This window comes from Phoenix dactylifera, chromosome 8 (genome assembly GCF_051530095.1).
Source record: "Phoenix dactylifera cultivar Ajwa chromosome 8, Ajwa_hap1_PhDact_Kaust_v1.1, whole genome shotgun sequence".
Classification (NCBI taxonomy): Eukaryota; Viridiplantae; Streptophyta; class Magnoliopsida; order Arecales; family Arecaceae; genus Phoenix; species Phoenix dactylifera.
This window is the reverse complement of record NC_143197.1, coordinates 25945646-25971538: the sequence shown is the minus strand read 5'-3', so window position 1 is coordinate 25971538 and position 25893 is coordinate 25945646. Positions and strand designations below refer to the sequence as shown.

At 39.2% G+C, this 25893-nt stretch overlaps 2 protein-coding genes across 10 annotated transcripts; one reads left to right on the top strand and one right to left on the bottom strand.

Moving 5' to 3' along the window:
• Window positions 1–1905: 1905 nt before the first annotated feature.
• LOC103722961 (SNF1-related protein kinase regulatory subunit beta-1-like) lies at window positions 1906–10613 on the bottom strand. Of its 9 annotated transcripts, none has more exons than XM_008813716.5 (5): window positions 10210–10613; window positions 9961–10142; window positions 2779–2960; window positions 2479–2641; window positions 1906–2376 (listed from the first exon to the last, which is right to left on the bottom strand). In XM_008813716.5, the coding sequence occupies exons 2-5, from the start codon at window positions 10120–10122 to the stop codon at window positions 2059–2061; spliced, it is 825 nt and encodes a 274-aa protein (XP_008811938.1). In that variant the 5' UTR covers window positions 10123–10142; window positions 10210–10613; the 3' UTR covers window positions 1906–2058. The 9 variants fall into 9 exon arrangements, with proteins under 9 accessions (XP_008811938.1, XP_088559366.1, XP_008811941.1 ...); XM_088703240.2 differs by lacking the exon at window positions 9961–10142 and adding an exon at window positions 9228–9454 and having other exon boundaries at window positions 10210–10575; XM_008813719.5 differs by having other exon boundaries at window positions 9961–10122; window positions 10216–10508.
• A 7782-nt stretch (window positions 10614–18395) lies between these two features.
• Window positions 18396–25849, top strand: LOC103697308 (Ribonuclease III family protein). The gene is made up of 5 exons (XM_008779149.6): window positions 18396–19218; window positions 23367–23571; window positions 23687–23887; window positions 24996–25082; window positions 25328–25849. Exons 1-5 carry the CDS (start codon window positions 18443–18445, stop codon window positions 25643–25645), a joined length of 1587 nt encoding a protein of 528 aa, XP_008777371.4. The 5' UTR covers window positions 18396–18442; the 3' UTR covers window positions 25646–25849.
• Window positions 25850–25893: the final 44 nt, after the last annotated feature.

Here is a 25893-nt window from a genome sequence, read left to right as displayed (position 1 = left end):
GGATGCACCCTCATCCTCCATATCCAACCACCGTCAATCCGCCTATCGGGCTCCCTACTGGCCCAAGCGTGAATATCTCTGGCCCGTACCCTCGTCCGACCTGTCGGCAACCATACCAATCTATCTGGCTCTTCCTGGGTCGGTATCGGTAAAGCCAAAATCCTCTCCACCAACTGCTCCCCAAAGGCCTTCCGTATCAGATCCACATCCCATCTCCCCTCTCCTGGGATAAGCAAGCCACAGACCCTGTGCCCCGACAGTCTGCCCGAATCCACGATGGTTGGTAGTCTGCTATTCGGTAGATCAGTCGCCCAGCTATCCTTGAGGACATCCACCGACAGCCCGTCCCCTATGGCCCACCGGATCACCGGAAGCACCAATGGAGCTCTAGCACAAATCTCCTTCCAGATAGGAGAATGGAGCCGCCCTGCCCTACCACCAACCGTCAGTGCACCATACTTAGCCCTCATCAAGGAGGACCATAAGTTCTCGGGCTCCAACATGAAACTAGCTGCCAGCTGCATAACAGACGCCTCCCGTTTCGCCACCAACGAAGGCACCCCCAAGCCACCGTGCCGAATCGGCTGACAAACCACCTCCTATGCCACTAGGTGGCTCCCACTCCTCCCCCAGATGAAATCCCTTATGAGCTGCTCTACTAACCTCAGGGAAGATAAAGGGATAACAATGTTGGACACAAATACTTGGAATGTTATTTCACTGGGCCTGCTCAGCCATGAGAACTCCAAATACCCGGAAAGGAGTCCTCTAGGTGGCTCCAGCCTTCCGAAAAAAAGTTTAAAGAGGAGAAAATAAGCTCAATTCTGGCTTGACCATTGAGCTGGAAGCTTTTATTTTGCCGAAAGGTGAAGAAGGAAGGGAGAGTCGATGACAACATTTTAAGTGAAACGTACTCCCATGTTCACAGTGCCTTCGGACTCTAGCAGCCTAGCTGAGGTAGAACAACTTCTGGCAATGCTTAGGGTAGAGGAGGTGCCATGGAAACCTTTGCCGCAGGGGAGATGGGATTCAACCGGAGTGTTCTCGGTTAAAAGCTTCCATAGGTTCCTAAATAATGGGAGTCTCGTGCCCGTGGAAAGGTCTGGCTTTCTTCTTCGAGTTCTCTTTTTTGGGGCTCTCTCCCAGCTTCATGATAATGCTCTGAACTGTTAACATTAAAGTCTCTGTGTGTTTTGAGTAAGGAGGGGTGGCTTGGAACCTATCCAGGATCCATGATTGCATAGTTCTGCTCGAAAATAATAAATATTGATGACCAACATATGGGAATAATGGGGAGGTTCTGGGTTGCACCATCCTACAAACAGACCAAGTAGCTGAAGCTAGAGCTATCTGAGATGGGATCGAAGCCCCCACCAGCATGTAAAAAGCAAATAGACTTTGGATGAAGGAAAAATTATCACAACAATCTCTCAGATCCAGCAATGCTCAAGACCTCAACATTCCTGCAATTGATTAATTGGCCATGCACAACTCGGATCCATTTCTTCCTTCTCAAGGCTTTGGTTTGCAAATGGTGGAAGAAGTACACAAAGGAATGGAAACCTATTTAATAATATCAATGGCTTCATGTGGCTACAACTGTGTTGCTAAAACCATCTTCTTCCCATCTAAGCTTATGGGACGCGATAGCGATTAGCAGTGAACAACGACTACTGTCATGCCTCTTAGCTCATTCTACCATTAATCATTACAGAGCCACAGATATGCAACAAGGCCAACTTCCATATAGACAGAGCGAGTACCTTGCCATTGCTAGGCAGACACAATGAGAGACCAGCAATTCCATGCGGCCATCTACAATCCAACATGAACTCGTCATGTTAGAACTTAGAAAGGTTATATAGTAAACGGGAACTTGCCGAGTGATAAAAAGCTCAAAAAATATAACATAATCCTGAGACGAGCTTATTATAAAAGTAAAGGGTTCACAGCACTAGCACAGAAGCACCTTAAACCTACAGCAGCTGCAGCACCCTTATTTACAGAGGGGAGGGTGGCAGCTGTTTCTGTAACCTCAGAAATTTTTTGCTGATGTTTCTACTGCCTTCTCATAGGTTTGTAGAGGACGACAGTCACATACTTGGAGTGAAACCTGTGGGTCAGGCCAAGGGAAACCAGCGACTGCGAAGCCCATCCTTTCTCGATGAAGAGGTGGTCGAGAAGAACATGCTGAGGCTTTTTTGGAGAATCCTCGTTGCTCTGGGGGCCAAGGACTGTAACATGCATCTGGGGGGGAAGGGCTGGTGGCTCTTTTGCAAAGTCCTCATCCACAGGAAATGACCAACCATAGCTGGAGTTTGGTGATGGTGGTGCCTCGAATTCAGAAACACTTTCCAGATTTTCTGGAACATAGTCCTGGAATAAGAGGGACAAAGGTTGATGAGATGCTGGTCAATTTACCAATATGTTCGTCCTTGCTTATAAGAGCACATGAAAAAAAAAACGATGAATGCTGACATGGACATCAAGAAGATTAACCGTTTGCCCCATGTCATCAGTCATGCAAGGAAGATCAGGAATGTGCCTCCATTCACCATCAACAATGAACTTGTACTGATAGACCCCAGATGGGAGGACCAACAGGATGCAGTGATCTTTGCCTGACCTCTGTAACACCTTCCTGAGAAATTCTCGCATGTAAAATACAGTAGGTCTTGGAATTTCTGTTCTTTCTGATTATTCACACACCAGATTACTCTGGAAAAATAAATGGAAGTGATGATGAGCACAGACCGTTACTTCTCTAACAGCATTTACCTTGAGCTCCAGTTATCCCATGACCCTTCCACAGCAACATCATTTCCACCATAGTTCCATGTAATCAATGTGGGAATTCCCTTTTCAAGGGGAGCATCCAAATGCCCATGAGAGGAGTTCATCCTCGTATAATTGAAAACTGGAGGGATCTCAGCACCTCTCTGCAGCGGAGCAATTGGAATCTGAAACATAAACTCACCTTTTAATTTGTTTCAGAACAGCTATTACTAGTTAAGTAAGCTCCAAGCACTTGAAACTGATATTTGAAAAGGCAGGCTCCAACTTTGGTAAGCCTACATTAATTGCCATCTATTCCATGAATTCTTTTTTCCATCTAACAGATTTGATTTGATTCTTGTCATCTTATATCATATCAATAAGTATCCATCAAAATCTACAATTAGTGATACCTCACTAGTATGATGCTACACCAGCTGTGACCTAGAATATAGTATTTGGACTACAAAATATGCTGTCTTTTCTTAAAAAAAAATAAGGCAAAGTAAACCGAAAACTTATGATAGAACATTTTTTTTGTGCATCTACTTGTAGTCTTCCTTCAAAAGCATATTGCAATCATGGTCAATTGAAAACTCATAATGCATTAGATATACATATCCTACCTATCATAACTATGTGGTTTCAAAAAACCACTGAAACGAGACAGTACGGCTGGTACCATACCTTTCTGGCACAAAACTGGCACCGGTATGGGTGTCGGGATATCGAAATAGACATACCAGTACATACTGGCCATACCGCTCAGTATTAGCAGTACCATACAATCGTATTGGTTAATATCAATGGTTTTTCAATTTTTTGAAAGCTGACAGCTTCGGTACATACAGCTGGTAGTGGTATGGTACAATACCCAGGAAAATAGAATGAACTTCAGTATCGGTATTTAAAACCTTGATAATTTAGAAATCTGTGTAACTAAATACTGCAGAATGGACATAGTATGCAGAGATGTATGAACTTTGGCTGCAAAATGGAAAGCATGCAAAACATTTCAAAAGCTGTCCATCTTCCTGTCTAAGTTAAGTACCAGTTTGGCACAATACATAGAAAAACAGTATGGAGTTTAGTACTGGCATCTAAAACCTTGATAACTAGAAATATGCATAATTAAATACTGCAGAACAAACAAAGTATGCATAGATGTATGGACTTTGTCTACAAAATGGAAAGCATGTAAAGGATTTCAAAGGCTGTCCAAGTTGAGAATAATGATGGGACATCACCAATCTTTTCAAAGAAATTGTGAGTTCAAAGTCCCAGGGCGAGCAAGTTGGAGGAATCTTCTATCATGTAAAAACAATGCCAAAGTGCTAAGCACAAAGTTGACCTAAGAAAACACTTAGTTTGCTAGGGACATCAACATCTTAAATTGAGTTGTAACATATAACTTCAACAAGCGCACTCTCATAAAACAATGTTATGATTGTGATTGCATCATCTAGCTGACTGAACTCAAAAGTCTCTCCTAGTTGAGAATGGTGGTGGGGGCATCACCAACCACTTCAAAGAAATTATGTGAATTACCCAGGCCAAACACAAGGTGAACCACCTGCCAAAGTTTGGACTGCAAACCTGGAACCTCCAATAAAGGAGGGATGCAACCACTAGGCTATCACCCAGTTTGACTGTGTTGGTTTTAATAAACAAATTTGCTAAAAATGTTAAGTGCTAGGGTGAGCAAATTGGAGAAATCTATCATATAAGAATAATGCCAAAGCGCTCAGCATAACATTTACGCAAACAAGCACCTGATTTGCTAAGGACATAAAACATTTTAAATTAGAAGTTGTAACATATAACTTCAACAAGCACACTCACAATAAAATAATGTTAAGATCATGATTGCATAATCTACCATGAACTCAAACATGCAGAAATGGTGAGCACATATACTCTCGAAGGATGTCTGCACTAGATGATAATATGGTATGAATCCTCAAAGGAAGGATCTCTAATCCATGGTGTGAAAACCCTTCCTAAAGAACTACATAATCCATTGCCTCCAACACTTTGAATTGTTCATAAGCAAACTCTTGTTTTTCATACAATTCAAGAATATATGAATAATCACATTTTAGGTGTCAAATCAGGAGATTGGGGAGAGTTGCATTTGCCACTATGGGACTCGAGCTCATATGCAATTTTGGGATATTATTTCAAAGAAACAAGCCTCCAAAGGATGACAAAAGGCAAGTTTACGAAAGAGTAGAAACACGAGAGAGGGCAAAATGGCAGTTAAGGATTAAAAACCAGAAGCCTCAAATGTAGGATAGTGTTATGGTAGATCACTTAATATGTATTACCATTTAATTACTGACCAAATAAAGTTAGAAATTTTAGCTCCCCTAGATTATTGTCGACCCTCCAATCAGCTATATTTGATTGCAAATATATTGCTCAAATTTAGATCTTCATCAGAACTTCCCAAACATCTCTTAGAAGAATATGAAATCCTCCCAACAATTGGTTGAAGATTTTCCTTCTGTTTTAAAATGTATCTCTCAGCAATTGAAAAACCAGACACAGAGAATGGGAACTCTTGATTTTCTTCCTTTTCAAACTAAATCACAAAATCGCTACCCAACAAGTGACAATATATAGAGAAATATCAGAAAGGTAGCAAAAAAAATCCCTCCCCAGAGATAATATAAGGACAGCTTATTAAAATATAGGAGCCCAATAAATTATGTCCACTAGAAGTACTGCTTCTGTAACATCAATTTGATTAGATCGTATTATTATTTAGCAGAAAAATTATTTAGATAAAAAATTGGATATTAATGAACTTACCCATGCAACACAAAAGATATTCTCAAATGAAAATTTTTAGACATCCTTCGATGGAGACATACTAGAAAGAGCAATGCAAACTACACGGTTTTGCTGGTGCTACTTAACCATTTAACAGCTACTCCCTATGACCACATCCAGTAAGAGAGAGATTAGTGCTCAGATGTGCCAAGATCATGCATTTGGCTGGGTAAACATATAATATGGATCTGTGAAGCAATTATTAGATAGATCTGAAAACATCAGAAACATGAAACTAAAGATATTCTCCAGATTTTGAACAAAATATGAAGTTTCAAGGTCATTTCAGGCCGCCAACCATCCTTATCTCAGCTGGTTGGCATCCCTCTCCACATGGGAGAGGCCCATGTTTTGAATCCTGGTGGTGTCTTCCCCTCCGTAATTATCAAAAAAGGGCCATCATGGCTATTAGAGTTGAGGTGAAAAGCAAAATAAAAAATTCACTGGACTCAATATCATCAATAACTTGGGGGAATTATCTGTGCAGATCCTTGAGTTGAGGATAAGAAGCGATTTGATGTATCACAAAGTTGAGCAACAAGAACTATTAAACAATGGCTAATGCACAGTGCAAACATTATGGAACTTGTGAATCAATTTCTGTGCTTGGACCATATACATCACCAAAAAGGAAAACAGAAATATGAAACATAGACAATAAGATGTAGGGCAGAAAAATCATGAGTCTATATCAAATCTATAATAAATGATAAGTGTAATTATGATCCTAATCCATACTAGATCATCCTCAATGGCTTCAATATGCAAGTCCCAAATTACACAAATCGCTCATCCGCATTTTGAACAATTAAAGCTATTGCAAATCATTTAATGAGTCAGATCAATTTTTAAGAACCACGGATTCATCATGATAATGAAGAAAAAGTTATGCCAATGAAGAAATTGAGACTAAAATACAGCTAAAACCATCAAGCCAAGTCCCAACTATTGGAGTTGGCAAATAAATCCATTGTCACAAATGGTAACGTTCATTTCTTCCTCCCATGATGTGTTAGTGCACGTTATCAGGTTAGAAACATAGATGGGAAGGAACATAAGCACATGAAGAAATAAATGAGACATGAATGATAAAAGAAGCTTGAAATGGTAAGCATTTGTTGGACTACAACAAATTTTATGGTTGCCAGGAAACCAACGACTATCATGTATTTCAGTTTCAATAGGATGGACTCCACGTTAACTAACCACTTGGCCCAAAAGCTAATGGGCTAACAACTAAGGATCGCCGAACCGGTACCGGTAGGCGTACCAGTCGGCCACCGGACCGGTTCGGTACCGATTCGGACCGGTTTGAATTGGTACCGAACCGGTGCCACTGTTTATGCATCCGAAAGCCAAAAAAAAATTGGCCTAGCGGTACGGGACCGGTACGGGCCGGTATCGGACCGATACGAGCCAGTACCGATTTTTAATACCGAATCGGACCAGTTAGAGACCGGACTGGTTCGGTACGCACTAAACCAACCTGTACGGGCCAGTTCAACATACCATGTTGATAACATATATCATGCTTAACATCTCTATTCATGTGCAAACCAGATCAAGCATGTGGAGGGAGTCAAGACAATTAAGATGAGTCAAGGTACCAACTTAGTTGATCAAGGAATTAGGCCCCATCAAAATAGGATAGTATAGTCACCATTGTACCATTTCGACAGAAAACTGGTACCTAGGACACGACACCATTTCTTTGGAACCGGGATTTCCCCACATCCTGATCTATCCCAATCATCCTAGTTTCATCCTAACACTTGCGAACAGAAATGGGGCAGCCAAGAAGGGCTGGGATCGACCAGGACACATTTTTTTTGTTTCTTTTCTTGTTCTTGGCTGTTTTGGTATGTCCTATTGTACCATCCTAAGCCATTACCATAATGTCCTAGAAGCAAATTAGGATCCGGGCCTAGTACTAAGATTTAAACCCTTGGGGTTGATTAAATAAATAATTGACTTCAGGGGTTTCGAACACATGACCTCCAGCAAACTTGGCACTTTGATACCATGTCAAATAAACCACTTGAAGCTGATAGGAATGTGTCAACAATATCTAATAGGCTTAACACTAGAGATGGATTATCATAGAACTAGAATTAGTATTACTAAACCATGCTACAATTTGATCATTCACCACAAATCATGGTGTTTAATCAAGCAGTAACATAATGATCAGTGAGGCATTTTGAAGATTCTAAATAACTCAACGTGTATAAAGAAGAAGAGAAAGGCCAAAAGTTTTCAAATAAATGGTGTCTTGAGAGTTAACAAAACCATTATCTATGAAAATATACATGTTTGAATGAATAAGTCTAAACCTAATAAAACTCTTGAGGAGGAAAACATGAAACACCAAATATTAGCTCCCATATATGTGCAAGGTTAACATAACTACCTAATGCATCTGATTTGTGTCAAGAATCAAAGCCAACTTATAAAATTAATCTCCTCCTCAAGCTTAAAATTAAGGGATTTGTTGTGTGATACCCGATCACATTAACATGCCATGAACTAATGTAGTTCAATCAGCGGCCATCATGTTCCACTTTCTTGAATGCAAGTCTTTTAACTTCAAATCTTAATTTCATTAACGGATCACGGTCATCTTCTAATTCTTTCCATCTAGTGCTCAACTTAATGATTACATATGGTGCAGTCCAGTTGAGGACCGGATATCCCCCCGAGGGGGCAGGGGGGTAACGTTCATCTAATCTGCTTTCTATTATTAAGTACTTTCATGCCAAATAACTTGCAGATATATCTTTGGGAAATCAAAAATGAATCCACATGATATCTGGCTTCAATATTTGAATCAAATACACACTGCCTTCACATTTTCTTCTCGATATAGCTAGATATTAGTGTATTAAAGTAATTAGTCTTCATTGATAAGAACATCATCATAGGATAGCCAATCCTCATGCTTAGTTCCACATGCAACTCCATTATGGATTGAAGCTCAAGCAAAATACAGTTGCTAGATTTAGAATCTTCGGCTTCATCTTTCCACTATATTCTCAGGTGTTTCACATACGACTGGTACATAAAGAATTGACATATTAAAGCATAAATGACTATTAGTTGAATAAGGATAGTTTTTGAGATGTCCTATCTCTTGAGTACCATCAACATGTCTCCACATGTACCACACTCCAAGAGCCAGAAGATTGAAGAGATTCACAGTCACTAGCTCAGATCCTAAACCACCACTTTCACCATCTCTCGACGTGTTGCTGATGGCTTTCATGGCAAATGGATGGCCCAATGGCCAACCAATTATTGCCCAAATAATATTCCAGTCATTCCCAATTGCCGTTATCATGGTCATCCACATATCCGACAATTCTAAAAAAAACAAACATATCTAATTACTAGATATTCAAGAAACATGCAGCACTCTTCTGTTTGTGATCAACTTGTCATTGCACGGCAAAAACAGGGCCTCAGATCCAACTGGCTATCGCCAACAACCGCATTCTGACATTGCTTTTACTAATATCTCACCATAAAAGTAGTACCCGCTAAAATTAAAGCCAGATAAGGAGCTTCAATAAAGAATGCACATAACAAATTCAAGACAAACTAATCTAATTATTCAGTACCTCAAGGAACACATAGAACTCTTCTGCTTGTCGCCAAGATGTCTCGCAGCAAAAACAGGGTCTCATATCTGACCAGTTGTCGTTAATGACAGCATTTGGAGATCCTCATTTTCTAATATCTCATGTAGCACTGTCAAAACTAATGCCAGATAAAGAGCTTCCAAAAGCAATTGCCCGTGACAACGAATTGACAGGGACGCCAGCACATCGCTTTCCGCAGTTCATTGCTAAGTCATTAAGTATAAATCACACTCCAAACGCTAGCAAACAATATCATGAAGCTCAAGAGTTCACCAAGTTCAAAACAAAAATAATTGACAAAATTTCAAGAAACTCTTGATCCAACAAGATCCATATTATTCAGTAAATTACCACCAATAATCATCAAAGAAGAACTAATTCAAAAACACACAAACAACAACCAACCATGCTGCAATCAATCACAAGAGGCATTGTTCGCATAACCGAAGATCCAAATAACATCACACCAAACATAACTCCCATTACAACAAAATTAATATCAAATCAAACGCAAAGAAACCGGAGAACAAGTAAATCACAAACAGACACACAAATACCCATCAAGAACTACGGCAAAGCATCTTAAATCAAACCATGAGCAAAAAAAAGTGAGCACTTTCAGCACAACTAACCACAAAAACAGCACTAACAAAACAAAATCCAGTAAGAAATCACCAAAAGAGGAAGCTCGACCAAGAGACAAATCAAAGACCTGAGGAGTGAACATGAACGGGGAACGGGATCGTCCGGGACTCTCCGGCGGCGAGCTCCCCATGCCGCCCACCATGCGGTAGTCCGCCTGATCACAGCCGTCCGATCTCGCCGACGGCCCGCCCGGCCCGTTCTCTCCCTCCTTCCCGCTCGCGTTTCCCATCTCCGTTTCCAAATTTAGATCTTAAAAAAATCAAATTCACAAAATAAACAAAATAAATTTTTAAAAAAGAAATGGTCAAGAGAATACCATTACCACCGGTGATCGTACTTATTTACGAGAGAGCCACTCCGGCGATAGCTTGGAAAAACGCCGGAGGTGGCCAGGGGTGGCTGTGGAAATGCCGCCGGAGTGGCGCCGGAGAGGGAGAGGGGGGAGGAGGAGGAAAAGGTGGAGAGTTTTTTTTTTTTAAAGGAGAGGGAAGAGAAGAAACGGACGGTGATGACGTGGAGCTGATACACGTGGAAGATGGAACGCCGTTGGATGCGGTGGTCCCCCGAGGTGGGACGTTGGCGTACTGGGGAGTTGCATGGATGGCACCTGATGGCAGCCGGACTGGGGGTGCGAGGTGGCCTTCCCGTGCAACCGCTTTCGGTGGTATGCTGGTGGAAGGACAAAAATGGGCAGGAGGATTTGCAAGTATTACTTGCAGTGGTACCTGCAATCCTACTTTGATTTTAATATACATCTCTGAGCCTGGTGCCCAGTGAAACTAGGCGTTGTCTTCTAACCGCATGATTCCAAGTTTTAATTATCCTATGCGTCGATTAAAATGTGGTAATATTGTTTGGACATGGGGTCTAGAAGCGTTTATTGGTCTGTTGGTAGATTTAGTGGTGCCAGGTGTGACGTACTCACCTTTGGATGGAAAAAGTATGAATAAAACTTATCTGCCCACATCAAACATTCTCCTACCTTCTTCGCGGCCCTTTAACCTTGGATGTGTCGGTGCCTTATCCTTTGTATTATCTTTTCTTTTCTGATTTTGTTGGTTGCACTCATGCCCACTGCATGCGAGCCACCGTTGTAAAAATATATATATATTTTATATTTTCTTAGTTTTTAAGGAAAAAAATTATCATCTACTTCCACTCATCAGCTGCGCTGTTTTGCAGCACATGAATTGCCAGTGATTGAAACCAAAACTCTCATGTTTGTGTTTCAATTAGAGCAAGTTGGAGCTCTACCTACTAATCTCTCATGTGAAGTTGGTAATGGTTACATAGTTCATGGTTAGCGAACATTACTATTAACATAGATAGAGTGTGCATATTTTTAATTTTCTAGGTTAGGTAGCCTCATCTAGGGGAGGCTGCTTCCTTAATTTGAGATTCGATTTCTTTCGAACATGGCTGTATAGATTAGACGATTCATAAACTTTGAGATGTAGGCTGTATTAAAAGCCACCGCCAAAGTAGACCGAAAGGACAATGGTTTTACTCTGATCGATCTATTGTCCAAGACATTATTTTCAACAGATGACTCCTATGTTCATGTAATTGATTTAAGATTAGAAGAAGAATTTAATAGTTGAGAGCTTCTAATGAAAACCAAGTTTAGCGACAATGACTCCAAGAATAACTAATTATATCTATTAGGTGACATATAGGAAAGTAGAGGCAATTTTTACTTGCATATGTTTTCTTTTCTATATCAAGTACATCTGCTTATATGAAAAGGACAGTTAATATTTTTGATCTTATCTATGTGCATCATTATCTTCAATAACATGTCAATGTTTGACTAGGGGTTCAATTTTTGTCAGGGCATTAAATCTCCCCTTTTTTTTTTTTTGCAATAATCCTTTGTTTCCTAATACTGACTGTTTCATTCTGCTAATCTGTACTTTACTATGATGAACCTTAAAAATTAATATGGTGACATAAAAAAGAATAAGTGCAATAATGAGTTCACAAGTGATTGGGATGGAAAGTGTAATAAAGATCTTATTGCAGCAGGCATAGCAATATAATTTGTTATAGTTAGTGACCAAAGAAATAAAACATAATCACTGGTTAAACTTGGAAGAAATCATAAAATTAAGGATATTGTCGAAGTATTAATTAATGTTTCTTATAATTAATCATGTTCCATGTTATAAAATTTATAATTCATTGACTAGTTAACAAGGTGATAAGAGCACTAATATCAAATTGATCTACCAAGAGACTTAAAGTGGCCATTAACTTAGTTCCACTAAGCAGGGGAGGACAATGGCCACATAGTTGGAAGCTATCATGCTAAGGGAGTAAGACTGACCTCCCTGACTTCTTGCCATATTTTTTTTTTTTTTTTATGTTCTTCAGTTAAATCTGGGCAATGGTCTAACAGGTTAAAAGTAAGTTTCAGATCGCAGCAAACCGCTTTAAACGTTACCCGAGGGCGCCCATGTGCCAATAGGATAAGATTCCGTATGCTATCTCATAATTCCGGATAAGTATAAGGAGGGCAGCTCTATCTAGAACGGTACCGTCCGGCGTCGGCATTCCGAAATGGAGCCTTGGTTCTTTATTAAAATCCCATAGAAATTAAAGGAGGATAGGGACAGGAATGTAAGTGGGGTCATCCTTATCCCCTCCACCTTATCTTTGGATTATTTCGTGTCATAAATCTCATCAAAGGTACCAGCCTAAAATTAAGCAATCTAAGGAGCTACTTGCTAATTATAATTCAGAGAACCCTTGAGAGAAAGGGTAGAGCATAGTAAACCAAGTAGAATAAGTTTTTTTTTTTTTTTTTTTTTTTCTTGACGGATTCTTTATACAATGCGTGTACGAATACATTCAATAAAATCAAAAACTACAAGCTTACGGAGTGCCTGTGGCAGCTTCCCTCTCTTGACCACATAATGCATCCTGAGTGATGGGCTACGTAGGCAGCCACCCAGTTAGCCGTTCTGTTGGCTTCTCTGAATACATGCTTAGCCTCAAAGGCCACCCCATTTTTCATCATCATCTCTATGTTCCAGATGAGGAGGTGCTTTGTGCTTTCTCCACTCGCCCCCTCCCTCCCTGAATCCACTCGATGACTGTGGCCGAATCGCCCTCCAGGATGATTGAACTAGCCTGCAGCACCTACCGCGCATGTCGAAGACCTGCCTAGACAGCTTGCAACTCCGTCTCGAAAATCGATGTGCCAAATAACCGACAACCGCCCACTGCCATCACCATAGAGTACGGGCCCTGTATAACAAAGCCCGCACCGCCCCACGTACCTCCATCTAGCACCGATCCGTCGAAGTTGACCTTGAGAAAGCTCGTAGGTGGAGACCTAACAAAATTTGATCATTTTGGATTTATTCTATAAAAAAGATAACAGTATAAGCTAATCATACTAAAACCATATATAAAATTTTAGAGCCGTCTCAATTTTTAGATATTTTATTTTTTTAATTTTTATAAATATATTTACATTAGAACAGTATATTTTAATTTAACAAAAAAATATTTTAAATGATAAAAAGATTGGACTAATCAAGGACCAAATCAGAAAACAAGGCAATCCCATCTGACCCGGCCTGTTTATAATTAGGCCAAGTATTTTGCGGTTAGATCCGTTTATATCTCACTGACCAAGTCTCGATTAAAAAAAAAATCTGAGCTAAAAATCCACATATACCATTTAATCAAAATAATAATAATAATAATAATAATAATAGTCTTGTCATACCTAATTCCACTAATAAAGTTGTTTTCAATAGGACTCTAGAACCTCAAGCTACCGTGTTGTCCGCCTTCGGAGGCTTTGATTAAACAATGCTAGGCCAAGCTACCTTGCTTCTCGCGACAAAATTCCTCTATAGCCAATTGCTTCAATTTCGACAGCGATGATGGATGTGCCATCTACATAATAATTTGTAGAGGATATCGAATCAGGATCTAAGTTAAACCAAGCGTAAAATATAATAAGATGTTTCCTTTCATGCAATTAGGTATGATTCCATACCCAATTACATCTATGTATATCTGTACATAGATTCGACATCGAAGATAGATATGATGATCAAGAAGATCAATGGAAGTTAACATAAAATATTTGACTGGCTTGCACCTCAGGGACGGAGAGACTATTCCAAGATGCTCACAGCTTTGCATCTCATGCTTGGCGAATGGCCCAAGCATGCTTCACACTTGATAACTTATGTTCGTATGCTGTCACGTCAGTGCATAGGTATAAAAAAATCTCTCCTACATAATATAATAACAAGCTATTATATCCAAAGTTGATGTCAAATTGACCTGGTGTTTTCAAAGAGGAATTGGATAAGCCCTTGTTCGTCTTCTTCCCAATTTGATTCCACATAATTAAATCCTTCTGTTTGGGGGACAAGGCTGATGCCTGAGGGGCCACGGTCGCCGCCACCGCTCCCCCATCCTCTCGCCGCCGCAGCAATAGATACTGCTTTGTTAGACCTTTTTTTTTTTTTTTTTTTTTTTTTTTTTTTTTTTTTTTTTTTTTTTTTTTTTGCAACGGCAACTTACAACCAACAAAACCAAAAAAGATTAGATCTTTTTAAGGTCACAAGCAGTCATCCGGCTTCCTCTCTCTATTGTTATGACCGTGGTATATCGTAAACAATTGTATATGATGTGCAGCGTAAATTATTCTGTGGTCTCCAAAGCTTATATCATTTGGTAGAGATTTATTTGGTGGGCTTCGCACCTAAGCCATGCAATTTGGTCTATGCGGCTGCAAGATGTATTTAACTATTACATTGAGAGTCGGGTTTATCGAGATAATTTTCCAAAATATTCACTTGATTTAAATACTCAACTTGATATTGAAAATTTCGACAAGAAGAATTGATGAGGAGATATTCTTGACATGAATCGGCTGTTTATGGCATCCAGCTCATCCAAAGTGGAAAAGAATTGTAAAAAAGATAGTCTGGATAAGAATCGGCGTGATGTAGTATTCAGCTTATCCGATATGGAAAAGAATAGTCAAACAAGAGATTTTATCTAATTCATAAGTAAAAACGGTTGCAAGAATTTGAATTATTTCTCTTTACATCATTGCATACTGTTTTTTTTTACCTCAATATACTAAGAGAATAGTATTCGGTGCGTTTGGCGAGGTCGGCTAGACAGGTGCTGAGGATAGCTCGGCTCTCCAGGTTCCGAGGTGTATTCGGTGGAACGCTCCGAGCTCGAGGGTCGGGGCGTACTACTGAAGTTGGTCGCCCCGAGCTTGGTTGGGCGGGTCGGAGGCCGGGCCGAGGCCAGGCTGATGGAGCTTTTGGTGGAATCCGAGGTCGGGCTGATTCTTGGCCGGGCCGAGGATTCAACCGGTCGGCGTTGGCGTATATCGGGCCAAAATTGGGCAGCCTTTTTGTTGTGGGCTGGACGATCCATTTCGCCCTCATCAGTAGTGATCAAAACTTATTGCTCCAAATATAGCATATCAAGTAGAAGAAATTTCTGCAGCACTTGCAGCTATGACCATTACAGATCCCCAAGATTCGGAATCGATTCCAGATACAGGTGTAAGCTTTCATATGGCAAATAATACAGGTATGTTTCGGCCTTTGAGGACTTATTCTGGAAGAGGTAAGGGCAATAGAGAATTTCTAGATATTGCTCATATTGGTGATGCCATATCAAGTGGTGTAAAAAACATGCATATTAATGATATTTTATTAGTTCTTGAAATAGAAAAGAATCTATTACAAATAGGATAACTTATTGGTGACAACTCTTGTACTTTTGAGTTCTCATGTAAATATATTGTGCTCAAGGACCAAATAATGGGTAAAGTAGTAGCTTCAAGAACTAGAGATCCGGGAATCTACTCTCTTGGAGAGGGATCTAAAGGCGAAGGAGGACATATGGCACCGAAAACTTAGGTTGTAGATAGAAGAATAATTTCCTTCTTGAATGAATGAAATTGCATCACTGTTTATGGTTGGAATGAAGATTGGCTCCATTTGTGAAAATTGTGAACTAGGGAAAGTCATAAAACTTCCTTTTTATTAGCCATGATAGTAGGTTTTCTTCTCCTCTAGGACTTTTCTGGTTTATCGAAAGAATTTTTTCTTATTGAAATGTTTTTCCAGAGAAGTTGATGCTTGTGTATTTGATGTCTAGGAAAGTTATTTTTACGTAGCACATTCCAGAGTGAAAAATTATACCCTAATGAAGAGCAAGATCTTACTCTATTCTATCTAAAAGTTTAAGGTCACTTTCGAAAAAAAAGTTACTCTAATTTTCAATGAGTGAAAAAGTGACTTTTCCATGTCCCATATAGAATTTTCTTTTCTATGGAGAGTGAAAACCATATTTCTATAGGAAAGCTACTTTTCTATTTATTTTTTTTAAAAAACTCCAACCAAACATAAGACATTTTTCTATTTTTTTGTTGACTATACTCTCACCCCTCCTCTTCTTACGAACCAAACGAGTCCTTAATGAAATTTACTATAATCCACGGGTGCTGCTCTAGTTGCTTATATATAAGGTGTCAAATATTATGTGGTGTTTACTAATGATTTGATTCACTATATTTGGTTTTATTGATGACTTACTATTTATGGTTCATATCTTTTCAAAAAATGGCTTTCATTAAGATTTTCCAATGTGATTGTGGTGATGAATATAACAAGAGGAAGTTTTTAGATTTATTATCACTTCATGGGATTTTACTTCAACTTTCATATCCAAAAACTCTAAAACAATATGGTGTTATAGAAGAAAACATTATTACATATGTGAGTGTGGTTTATCTATGCTATTTCATAGGGACTTTCCAAAAGATTGCGGTAGACACATTGACCATTGCCCATCATATCATAAATAGATCACTTTCTTTAGTATTAAATATGGAATCACTATTCAAACTTCATTTTGGTTATCAGCCTAATTATTCATCACTTAGAATTTTGGCCGGAGATGCTATCCATGTCCTTGTGGTGATGCCAAGAGTAAATTCTCCCAAAGATCCTTACCATGTATCTCTATCGGCTAGAATACGGTTCACAAAGAGTATCGGTATTATTTCCACCCAATATTTGAGCATATATTTCTTGGCATATAGTTTTTAATGAGCATCTTATTCTTTACAAAATCTGATAACTCATGTTCTAGTATAGAGATAATGTAGGGGGAGAGTCTTTATATGACCAGCTCCTTAGATTGGGGTGCCTATGCATCAAATAGTCAAATTCAGACTCTCCATATGATGCTGTCATCATCTACTCGTCTCATTGATCCTAGAATTCATATTACATCTCATGATCCATCATATTCGAATGCAGAAGATCAACATGAAGTCACCATCAATGCCACACCAACGATACTTGACAACAATAATTTTCATTATGAGGGAGCACTCTGCTTGAGACAAAGGTGAAGGCATTCTACTGCCTAGTTGCATTTGTTCTTACAAGTTTAGAATATTTTATCTCTTCAATACATGTAGTCTCTGTTGATAATTGCCAAGTGCATGCCAAACTGGTAAAAGTATGTACAAAAACAGGCATATAAGTCTATGTGTGGAGAGAGGGAGAGAGAAACAGAGGGAGAGGAGTAGGAGAGAGAGAGAGAGAGATCACTTTCTCTTATATTTGCATCCTCTTTTTCATTAAACATCCCTCCATGCAAGCTCTAATAAAAAAGAAATAAATCAAATTTATTTTAAATGAACAGATTATTGGTATAATTATCATCCATTATGTACTCCTTTCTCTTAGAATACATAAAGCATGCAAATCAAATATTTCAGGCAAAACTCATGCCTTATTATTTTTCATCTTCATCCTAAATTGTTCCCTTCTCTTTACTAAGTCAAGAGACAAATAAGAACTAGTTTCATACACTGATTGAGAACAAATCCTTGATCAAATGCTGCTTTCTTGTGAATCCAATAATTAATTGGTGCAAAAATTGTCACCCATGGAGCCTGGTCAGAGAGTTGCCACATTTTACACCTCATGTGATCATTTTCCAGCTTCATTTCCCAGCAATCGACACCTAACCAGATATTTTTCCTTCTCCGATACGTGTCCACCCTCCCCACCGGGGGTTGTATCTTTCGAGCGAACCTACCGTTCGATCGCGCAATAGTTGCCTCGAGATCTGTGCGATGGACGCCGAGGGAGTTCGGAGTGCTTTGCGAGTTGCGCGAGGTACGATCCAACGGTTGATGTCGACAAAGAAGATCGATCATTATTTCGCGCGAAAGATACAACCCGAACCCCCCATGCCTCCCTCAGTATCCGCTTGGAATACCAAATGAACGGTGGAGATCCAAATTTCACGCTTCTAACTTGCAAGAAGCGCAGCGAATCCCCCAAAACTCCTTTGTCCCCTTATCTCCTCCTCCCCTCCCCCCTCCCTTCTTCCCTCAAAACCCCTCCAAAACCTCCATTTGTGACCGCCTAAAATCCCGCAAAAACCCTAATAGTTCCACTCCCGAGATGGTCTTTCAAGCCCTAATCCGCCCATCTCTCCCCAGCGACCCCAAATCCCTCTTATTCTCCTCACCTATGGAGGTCTCTTCTCCTCTCAAATCCGACCTCTCCTTCTCTTCCTCCCTCTCCCCTTTCCCTCTCCAAACCCGCCTCAAGTCCCCCAAATCCTTCCGCTCCTTCTTCACCAACACCTCCGTCTTCGCCGTCGCCGTCAACCCCGACCAAGAGGCGCCGGCCAACAGCCCCCATAGGCTCCTCAAAGAGCTCGCCGAGCGTAAAAAAGTGGCCTTTCCGAAGAAAAGGACCCCCCCGAGGACGTTCATACTGAAACCCCCGCTAGATGATGCTAAATTGACCGAGAGATTCCTCAACAGCCCCCAGTTGTCCCTAAAGTCGTTTCCTTTGTTGAGTTCTTGCTTGCCGTTCTCCCGTTTGAACAATGCCGACAAGACGTGGATGGAAGAGTACCTTCTCGAGGCAAAGCAGGCGCTCGGATATCCCCTGGAGCCATCTGACCGGTTCGATGATGATAACCCGGCGAAGCAGTTTGACACCCTGCTGTACTTGGCGTTTCAGCATCCGTCGTGTGATAGGACCAATGCAAGGCATGTCCGGAATGGGCACTCAAGGCTCTGGTTCTTGGGACAGTATGTGCTCGAGCTGGCATTTGCTGAATACTTCTTGCAGAAGTACCCGAGGGAGTCGCCGGCGCCGATGAGGGAGAGGGTTTATGCGCTGATTGGGAAGAGGAATTTACCAAAGTGGATCAAAGCTGCGAGCTTGCAGAATTTGGTGTTTCCATTTGATGAGATGGATAAACTGATCCGGAACGAGAGAGAGCCACCAGTGAAGTAAGAATAATTAAATCAGTATCTTCAATTCATCATTCTCTATTTTGGAGCACTAATATTTGGACTATGAAATCATTCGTGAAGTAAGAATAATTAAATCAGTATCTTCAATTCATTGTTCTCTATTTTGGAGCACAAATATTTGGACTATGAAATCATTCTGTTTTTGCTGAATTTAATAGTTGACTCAAGAACTTAAAGAAAGTACTAATTTGTTTGGTTTGATAAGGGTGGTAGCTGATCTTTGGAGGAAATGAGCTAGAAGCAATTTTACTGATGAACCTGTTAGTCATTGGCTTTTTGAAAAATGTTTTTATTGGGTGTGGAATTTTATAATCTTTACTTTTTTTTTGAACATACCATTGTTGATCAAAATGATTAGAGGTTTCTATCTCAATAAGATGCGGAAGTTAATTTTGCTATTACAAAGTTTTGAATATTTCATTGGGAAAGAGATTAACAGGCACAATGCGATTGATCATTATCATATTTACTTCATACATGCTATGTATGTATGTATATCTAGACTTGGCTACATGTGGATCTCCACTCAGATTCGGTGAGGTCTAGATTCAACGATAGGGGTCTCACATCGATGATTTGAGTCAACGGATGTGATCCGCTACTTCTAAATTTTTTACATACCAAAAATCATACGATATAGAGACCTTAGCTTTGCATCAGGTAGTCAAAAAATCGGATAGTCTAAATAATATTACATTATATATGTTTTCTTATCACTTGATGCATAGGTTGTGGGTCCAAATTAGATGATTTTTGGTATGCAAGCATTATACGAGCAATAGATCACATCTAATTGCCTAGATCAACAATGTGGAATCCCTATTATCCAATATAGATCCGACTGGACCCAACACTTGAGTTTAGCCAAGTCTAACTCTCTGCCCCCCCCCCCCCCCCACATATATATATAAAATATATAATATATATAAATATATATGGAAATAGAAATGTACATCTCGATCTAGGGCGGGATCCATGAAATCATAGCATAGAAAGTAGATACTTAAATGAAATATTGGGATTTAAGATAGGAATAATTGATAGTTAGAAAGAATTTGTATTGCTTTATTATTACTTTATGATCCCTTAATTATTAATTATTAATATGTATATATATATATGTGTGTGCGTGTGTGTGTCTGTGTGTGTATGTATATATATGTATATATGTGTGTGTGTAGGACTTAAGGGTGTTGTATCTTTTTGGAGACAACTTTGCTTGTGTTGTGGCATGCGTGGCCATTGGGTTTGATTTATTACTCCAAATGGATTTGGTAACATATAAAAACTAAAAAAATATTAAACTGTCTAAACAAGAGAAGAAGATTTCTGGGAAACTGTTCTCTCTGTCTTAATAATATCATTGAGGTTTTTGGAGTAATGATGTTTGGTAATGCCTATTGGATGCATCCTTTATTTTACAATAAGCTTATGATATCGATTGTGATGATATTTGAAGTTGTATATTCCTTGTCTGGACGTCTAGGATTCTGTTTTACATCTGATTTTTGACCTATTCCTACTGTCTTCTTTCTTTAAATCTGATGTGTTTTGTTGTTCAAGGTAAGATTTACTATGTCAGTACCGGAACACGTACAGGTACTATCCTAGTATAGTATCAGTATATGCCCGATACGACGGCTAGTTTGGCATACCGATTGTCGGTACACCCTCTGTACTGCATACTGGTTTGGTATTGATATTGATACGGTCGGATACACACCAGTACCAACCGGTACGACAAATCTTGGTTCAAGGGGACACCTCTCAAATCATTCACTTTTGTGTATATGACAAGAAATTTTCAGTTCCCTCTAAGTGGCAAAACAAATTTCTAGTTTGAATATAGAAACAACATCATGCTCTCTCTGGATTACAACATTTTCAGCACGTTAGAAGTATGATAACAAATCCCTTCAGAGCTCAAAATGGAACTATGTTTTGTTGTAAGATTTTCAGAAGTCCTGGCACATAGTGAATCATGTTCCTTTTCCCCCTTCTTTTTTATTTTTTGAGATAAGAAAGGTAATCTGGAACTTTTTTAGGTCCAATTAACAAAAGATTTTAATAAGCTAGAAATGATACACTTTGTTGGAGGTCACTCAAGTCTTGTTCCTAGGAGATTCACAATCATTGATAATTACCTGGGCTCTCTTGTTATACATCAAAGCTTGAGGGTTTCTACTAATAACACTCGTAAATTTATGGCTTGTTCCTACACAAAATGGTTGCAAGGGATCAATAACTTGCATTGGGCATAAACAGTTATTTTTCTCATTGCTTTTGTTTCCTTCATTAATTTGCGTTCTTAATGAAATAAAAGAATGTCGATGTTATATGATTCTTTTAGGGTTATCTTTATGTTATTGAAGGTATGAGTAGCTTAAATCATTTTCTTGCACATTATACAATCTTGTCAATAAGATGCAAAAAAGATGTCTACCATACAGCAAGAGTAAAAAATAAACTCTCCTTTCCCCATGGGTGTATCTTTTACCGCACTTATAGTTACTCAAAGAGTCAAGTATTATTAATATCAAGTTTGTTTGCATCAGCTTTCTATGTTGAATGGTTTGACTCTTTAGCTTATATATTGCCCCTCAGAGAAGAATTAGTTTCTTATATCAAGCCTCATCCTCTTTCTCTTCATCTAGACTCTAGACCCACTCAATGGACTTTAAATGGTTGCTCTTTGGATGTATTAAATGATATACAATCCAGAAGGTAAGTCTCCTAACCCATCAGTTCTGCTTTTAGCTTCATGGTGGAACCCTCTCTTGCCCCAAATTGCCCTGTGTAGGAATTCAGAATTGACTCATGAATAGTCAATGACATAGATGTTCTGCTGTAAAAGTATGCCAACTTCTTGAAGCCTTCTCAACCAGACTTATGATATGCATCCAACTTTGTTTTTATGAGATCAGAATTGGACAATGAGGACGATGATAAATGAAAATATAACAATATTATTAATAAAGAGAATAAGGCTGATTTGCATGATTGACCTATTCTCGAACAATGTCTGGAAGTTCATTAACATGGTATCAGAGACAAAGTTGCTGAATATAATGGATTCAAATCCCTTCCATGTCAGTTGTTATTATTTGATTTACCATGTTGTCTCATATTGTGTCTGTTCATTTCTTTACATGCATGGTCCAGGCCGCAACTAAGGAGGGGAGTGGGACTGTTAAGCCTGATAGAATCATGCACTAATAGCTTAAGCTTTTAAGATCTGGTGATCGGTTAACACATGATAAATTAAATTTTCACTATCTTCTTTTAGTTTAATTAGGGATACATTATCTCCTGAGTATATTAAAAATCTCTAAGTTGCTACTAAAGACAAAATCTTCAAAAAAAGGAAGGGGATTATTTATCTCTCTGGGATGAGGCACATGAAAGATGCTGACTCTAATTAAGCATGTTGAAACTGAAACATTAATAGAAGGTAAGTTTGTGTTCACGTTTTGTCCCATTCAGTATGTACATGGATGAAAATCCAAGTTAACTTAGTGAAGGATTCAATAATATCTACGATATCAAATGGTCCTAGGAATGTTTAGCTCAATGATGCTCCTATTTTAGAAAATTCAAAATTTTGATTCCTATTTCTATTATTTGAATTCCTGAAGTCCCTTTGAAGCCACAAATGGAGCTTAACCATCTGTGTAAACCAGCCAATGATGTTCTATCTGTGAAGGCATGTTGCTTTTATGTATCTAATCAATGTAGCACAATTTTATTGTTAAGTGAACTGAAATGGATGCAAACTGTAATTGTTTTGCACATATATTTTCGATGCAGTGAAATCACTAGCATGGACTCTTCACATCTACTAGACATGAGTCATGACTTTTTCTATATATTAAATGCTACTATAAGCGGTTGTAGCTTATGTGTTTTGGCATAATAACTTGTTTTTCTGTAGTTCTTGTCTGATTTTCCTAGCTGCAGAACTGTTGGTAAGAAAGTAGCTATAAGCTTTGATATCCTGGTGGCTTGACTATTAGCATGTTATTGATTTAAGTTTCTGAAACTTACTATAACTTATGAGAGATCAGGGAGGTTTCAGTCCTTGAAAGCAGCCTAAGTTTTTTCTTTTGCTTGTAACACATTTTCAGATCTGTATTCTGGGCACTGTTTGGAGCAATATATCTGTGTTTTGGTATGCCTGAAGTTTACCGTGTTCTATTTGAAGCATTTGGAATGGATCCAGAAGGTGAGAGCTGTCAACCAAAATTGAGACGGCAACTGGAAGATGTCGATTATGTTTCCGTTGAGTTCGAAGGCCGCCAGCTTAGCTGGCAAGATGTTGCTGCCTATAAGGCATGAGTTATTGCATTTGATTTCATTTAGCAAAACTATTTTTCAAGCTCTGGTGCACAATAGCCGCGCTTTTCTTGTCTCTGAGTTATTTACTATACTCTTTTTCTCCATGCAGCCCCCGCAAGATGCACTTTTTGCACATCCAAGGCTTTTTAGAGCATGCGTTCCTCCAGGTATGCATCGTTTTCGAGGGAATATCTGGGACTTTGACAGCAGACCCCAAGTCATGCAAATACTAGGATACCCTTTGCCAATGAATGACAGAATTCCAGAAATCACAGAAGCAAGGAACATTGAACTTGGACTTGGGCTTCAGGTAATCTCCTAATGGTGTTTTTTTTTTTTTAATAAATACCATAAATTTTTATCAAGAGGGCAATTGTTTTTTTTTTGGGAAACTATTGACTAGCTATGGCCTTCATGCTCTCGTGGAACTTCCTAATGGCCTGTTTGGCATTGCTACCAGTTTGTGGTTCTTGGTTTTCATTTCTGGAAACATGGAACTGAGGAGTAGCTGCTGCCAAAATTTGTTTTTGCTTTCTGATTTTCTGAAAATGCTTTCCAAAATTTCTTTAAAAAGTGAAAGTTCTCAGGAGTAGCTTTCACTTTTCTTTTTTTGTTTTTTTATTGGGAAAATGCAAACCATTCGTCACCACCACCCCATTGGCCCCTTCCAGCGGCCAGCGCTCATTGTCAGCCGGTCGCCACCACCGCTTGCCAGCTAGCTGCTGCCACCACCATCACCACCACAACCAAAGTGACTGCCAAAGAAGTTTCAATTACAAAAGAAAAAAAAAAACAAATTGGTGTTGGCTTCAATGAAAACTGATACCTGGATAGGTTCATGAAAACTAATAAATGATGTGATGCCAAACAGAACCTGAGATAATTTTCGACCTAAACTGTTTGCTTTTAGAGACCAATATTCGCCAACTAAGCTTTCCTACAATCTTTGTGAAGCTGTGGTAATGAATTGGTCTTCGGCTTGTTGGAATCTTTGTGATGCAAGGGTCCCTTAATTTTAATTTTGGTTGATATCTCCAAAGGTCAAAATTGAGGAGTTGAAAGGTCTTTGTTGGACGTTTTGGCGTAAAGAGAGGCAAGACTATCAATTTATAGAAGTTGGATTAATGAGAATCAACCTCTTGAAGAGGAGAAAAAACTAATTGAAGGTGGACTTCCAAGAGTCAACTAGGACTTAGGAGGGTACAAAAAAAGACTGTTATGATAGTAGTCAATAGCCTGTAGGCTGGAAAAGAGGGTGATAGCCTGATGGTAATATGCAGTTAAGGGGGATGAAAAAGAACATGCCAGTCTGTGCTATGTAATATTGGAATGCTGTCCATTCTTGCTTTTGTTAAGCCTGTTGTCCATTCTTGCTTTTGTTAAGCCTTACCAGATGACATCTTTTCAAATCATGGCAGTTGTGCTTTATGCATCCCTCCAAGTACAAATTTGAGCATCCGCGATTTTGTCTGGAGCGGTTGGAATATGTTGGCCAAAAGATTCAGGTAGACTTTACCAATATGCTAATATAGTTCTCAATTATATATTGTGTTTGTTATCCAATAATGTTTGAGAACAAAGCAAATTGTTTGGCCTGAGTAGAACAAATGGCAGGATTATCCATTATAAGATATCTTCACTTGCAGGAGAGATTGTAAAGTGTTGGGCTTCAATACAATATAAATTAAACATCTTAACTGAGAGACCTCTTCTCTTTCTGGAACACCTAAATTTATCTCTTCGTCTTCAGGATCTTGTTGTGGCTGAGAGATTACTCATGAAGCATCTTGATGCACCTGGAAGATGGTTACAAGAGAAGCATCGCCGATTATTAATGAACAAGTACTGTGGACGGTACCTGAGGGACAAGCACCTTCATCGCTTCATCATATATGGTGAGTCAGTCCAAGACAAGTTTGAGCATAATCGTAGGCTCAGGAATCCGGCCACAACTGCAGTCCAACAAGCAATACATGGGCTTGCGTACACAGTCTATGGCAAACCAGATGTCAGGCGATTGATGTTCGAAGTGTTTGATGTTGAGCAGATCCAACCCAAGGCTGTTTGAGCTTCGAACTTCATTAGTGCTGGTACTATAGTGTTCAGTGCCCAATAGGGTCAACATGGAAGAATGACTCAGTGTTTTAGATTTAGATTTTGCTTCAGTTCATGTAAACAAGTCGGATAAGGTGGGTAGAATTTTTTGTAATGGAACAGTTGTAAATTACATATTTTTTAATGGAAATTTGATGATATCTATCATTATCACAAAGCATGAGTTCACTGTGGAACTCACTTCAGTTCACCGTTGTTTCA

Coding starts and splice junctions, on each gene's coding strand:
- LOC103722961 (XM_088703238.1), bottom strand. Junction 2,961..9,960: donor CGTTCATGTTCACTCCTCAG/GTCTTTGATTTG, acceptor TTTATGTTTCAG/ATTCCAATTGCTCCGCTGCA. Junction 2,642..2,778: donor TGGGATAACTGGAGCTCAAG/GTAAATGCTGTT, acceptor AGAATTTCTCAG/GAAGGTGTTACAGAGGTCAG.
- LOC103697308 (XM_008779149.6), top strand. CDS start 18,443: ATGGAGGTCTCTTCTCCTCTCAAATCCGACCTCTCCTTCTCTTCCTCC. Junction 19,219..23,366: donor GAGAGAGAGCCACCAGTGAA/GTAAGAATAATT, acceptor ACACATTTTCAG/ATCTGTATTCTGGGCACTGT. Junction 25,083..25,327: donor ATGTTGGCCAAAAGATTCAG/GTAGACTTTACC, acceptor CTTCGTCTTCAG/GATCTTGTTGTGGCTGAGAG.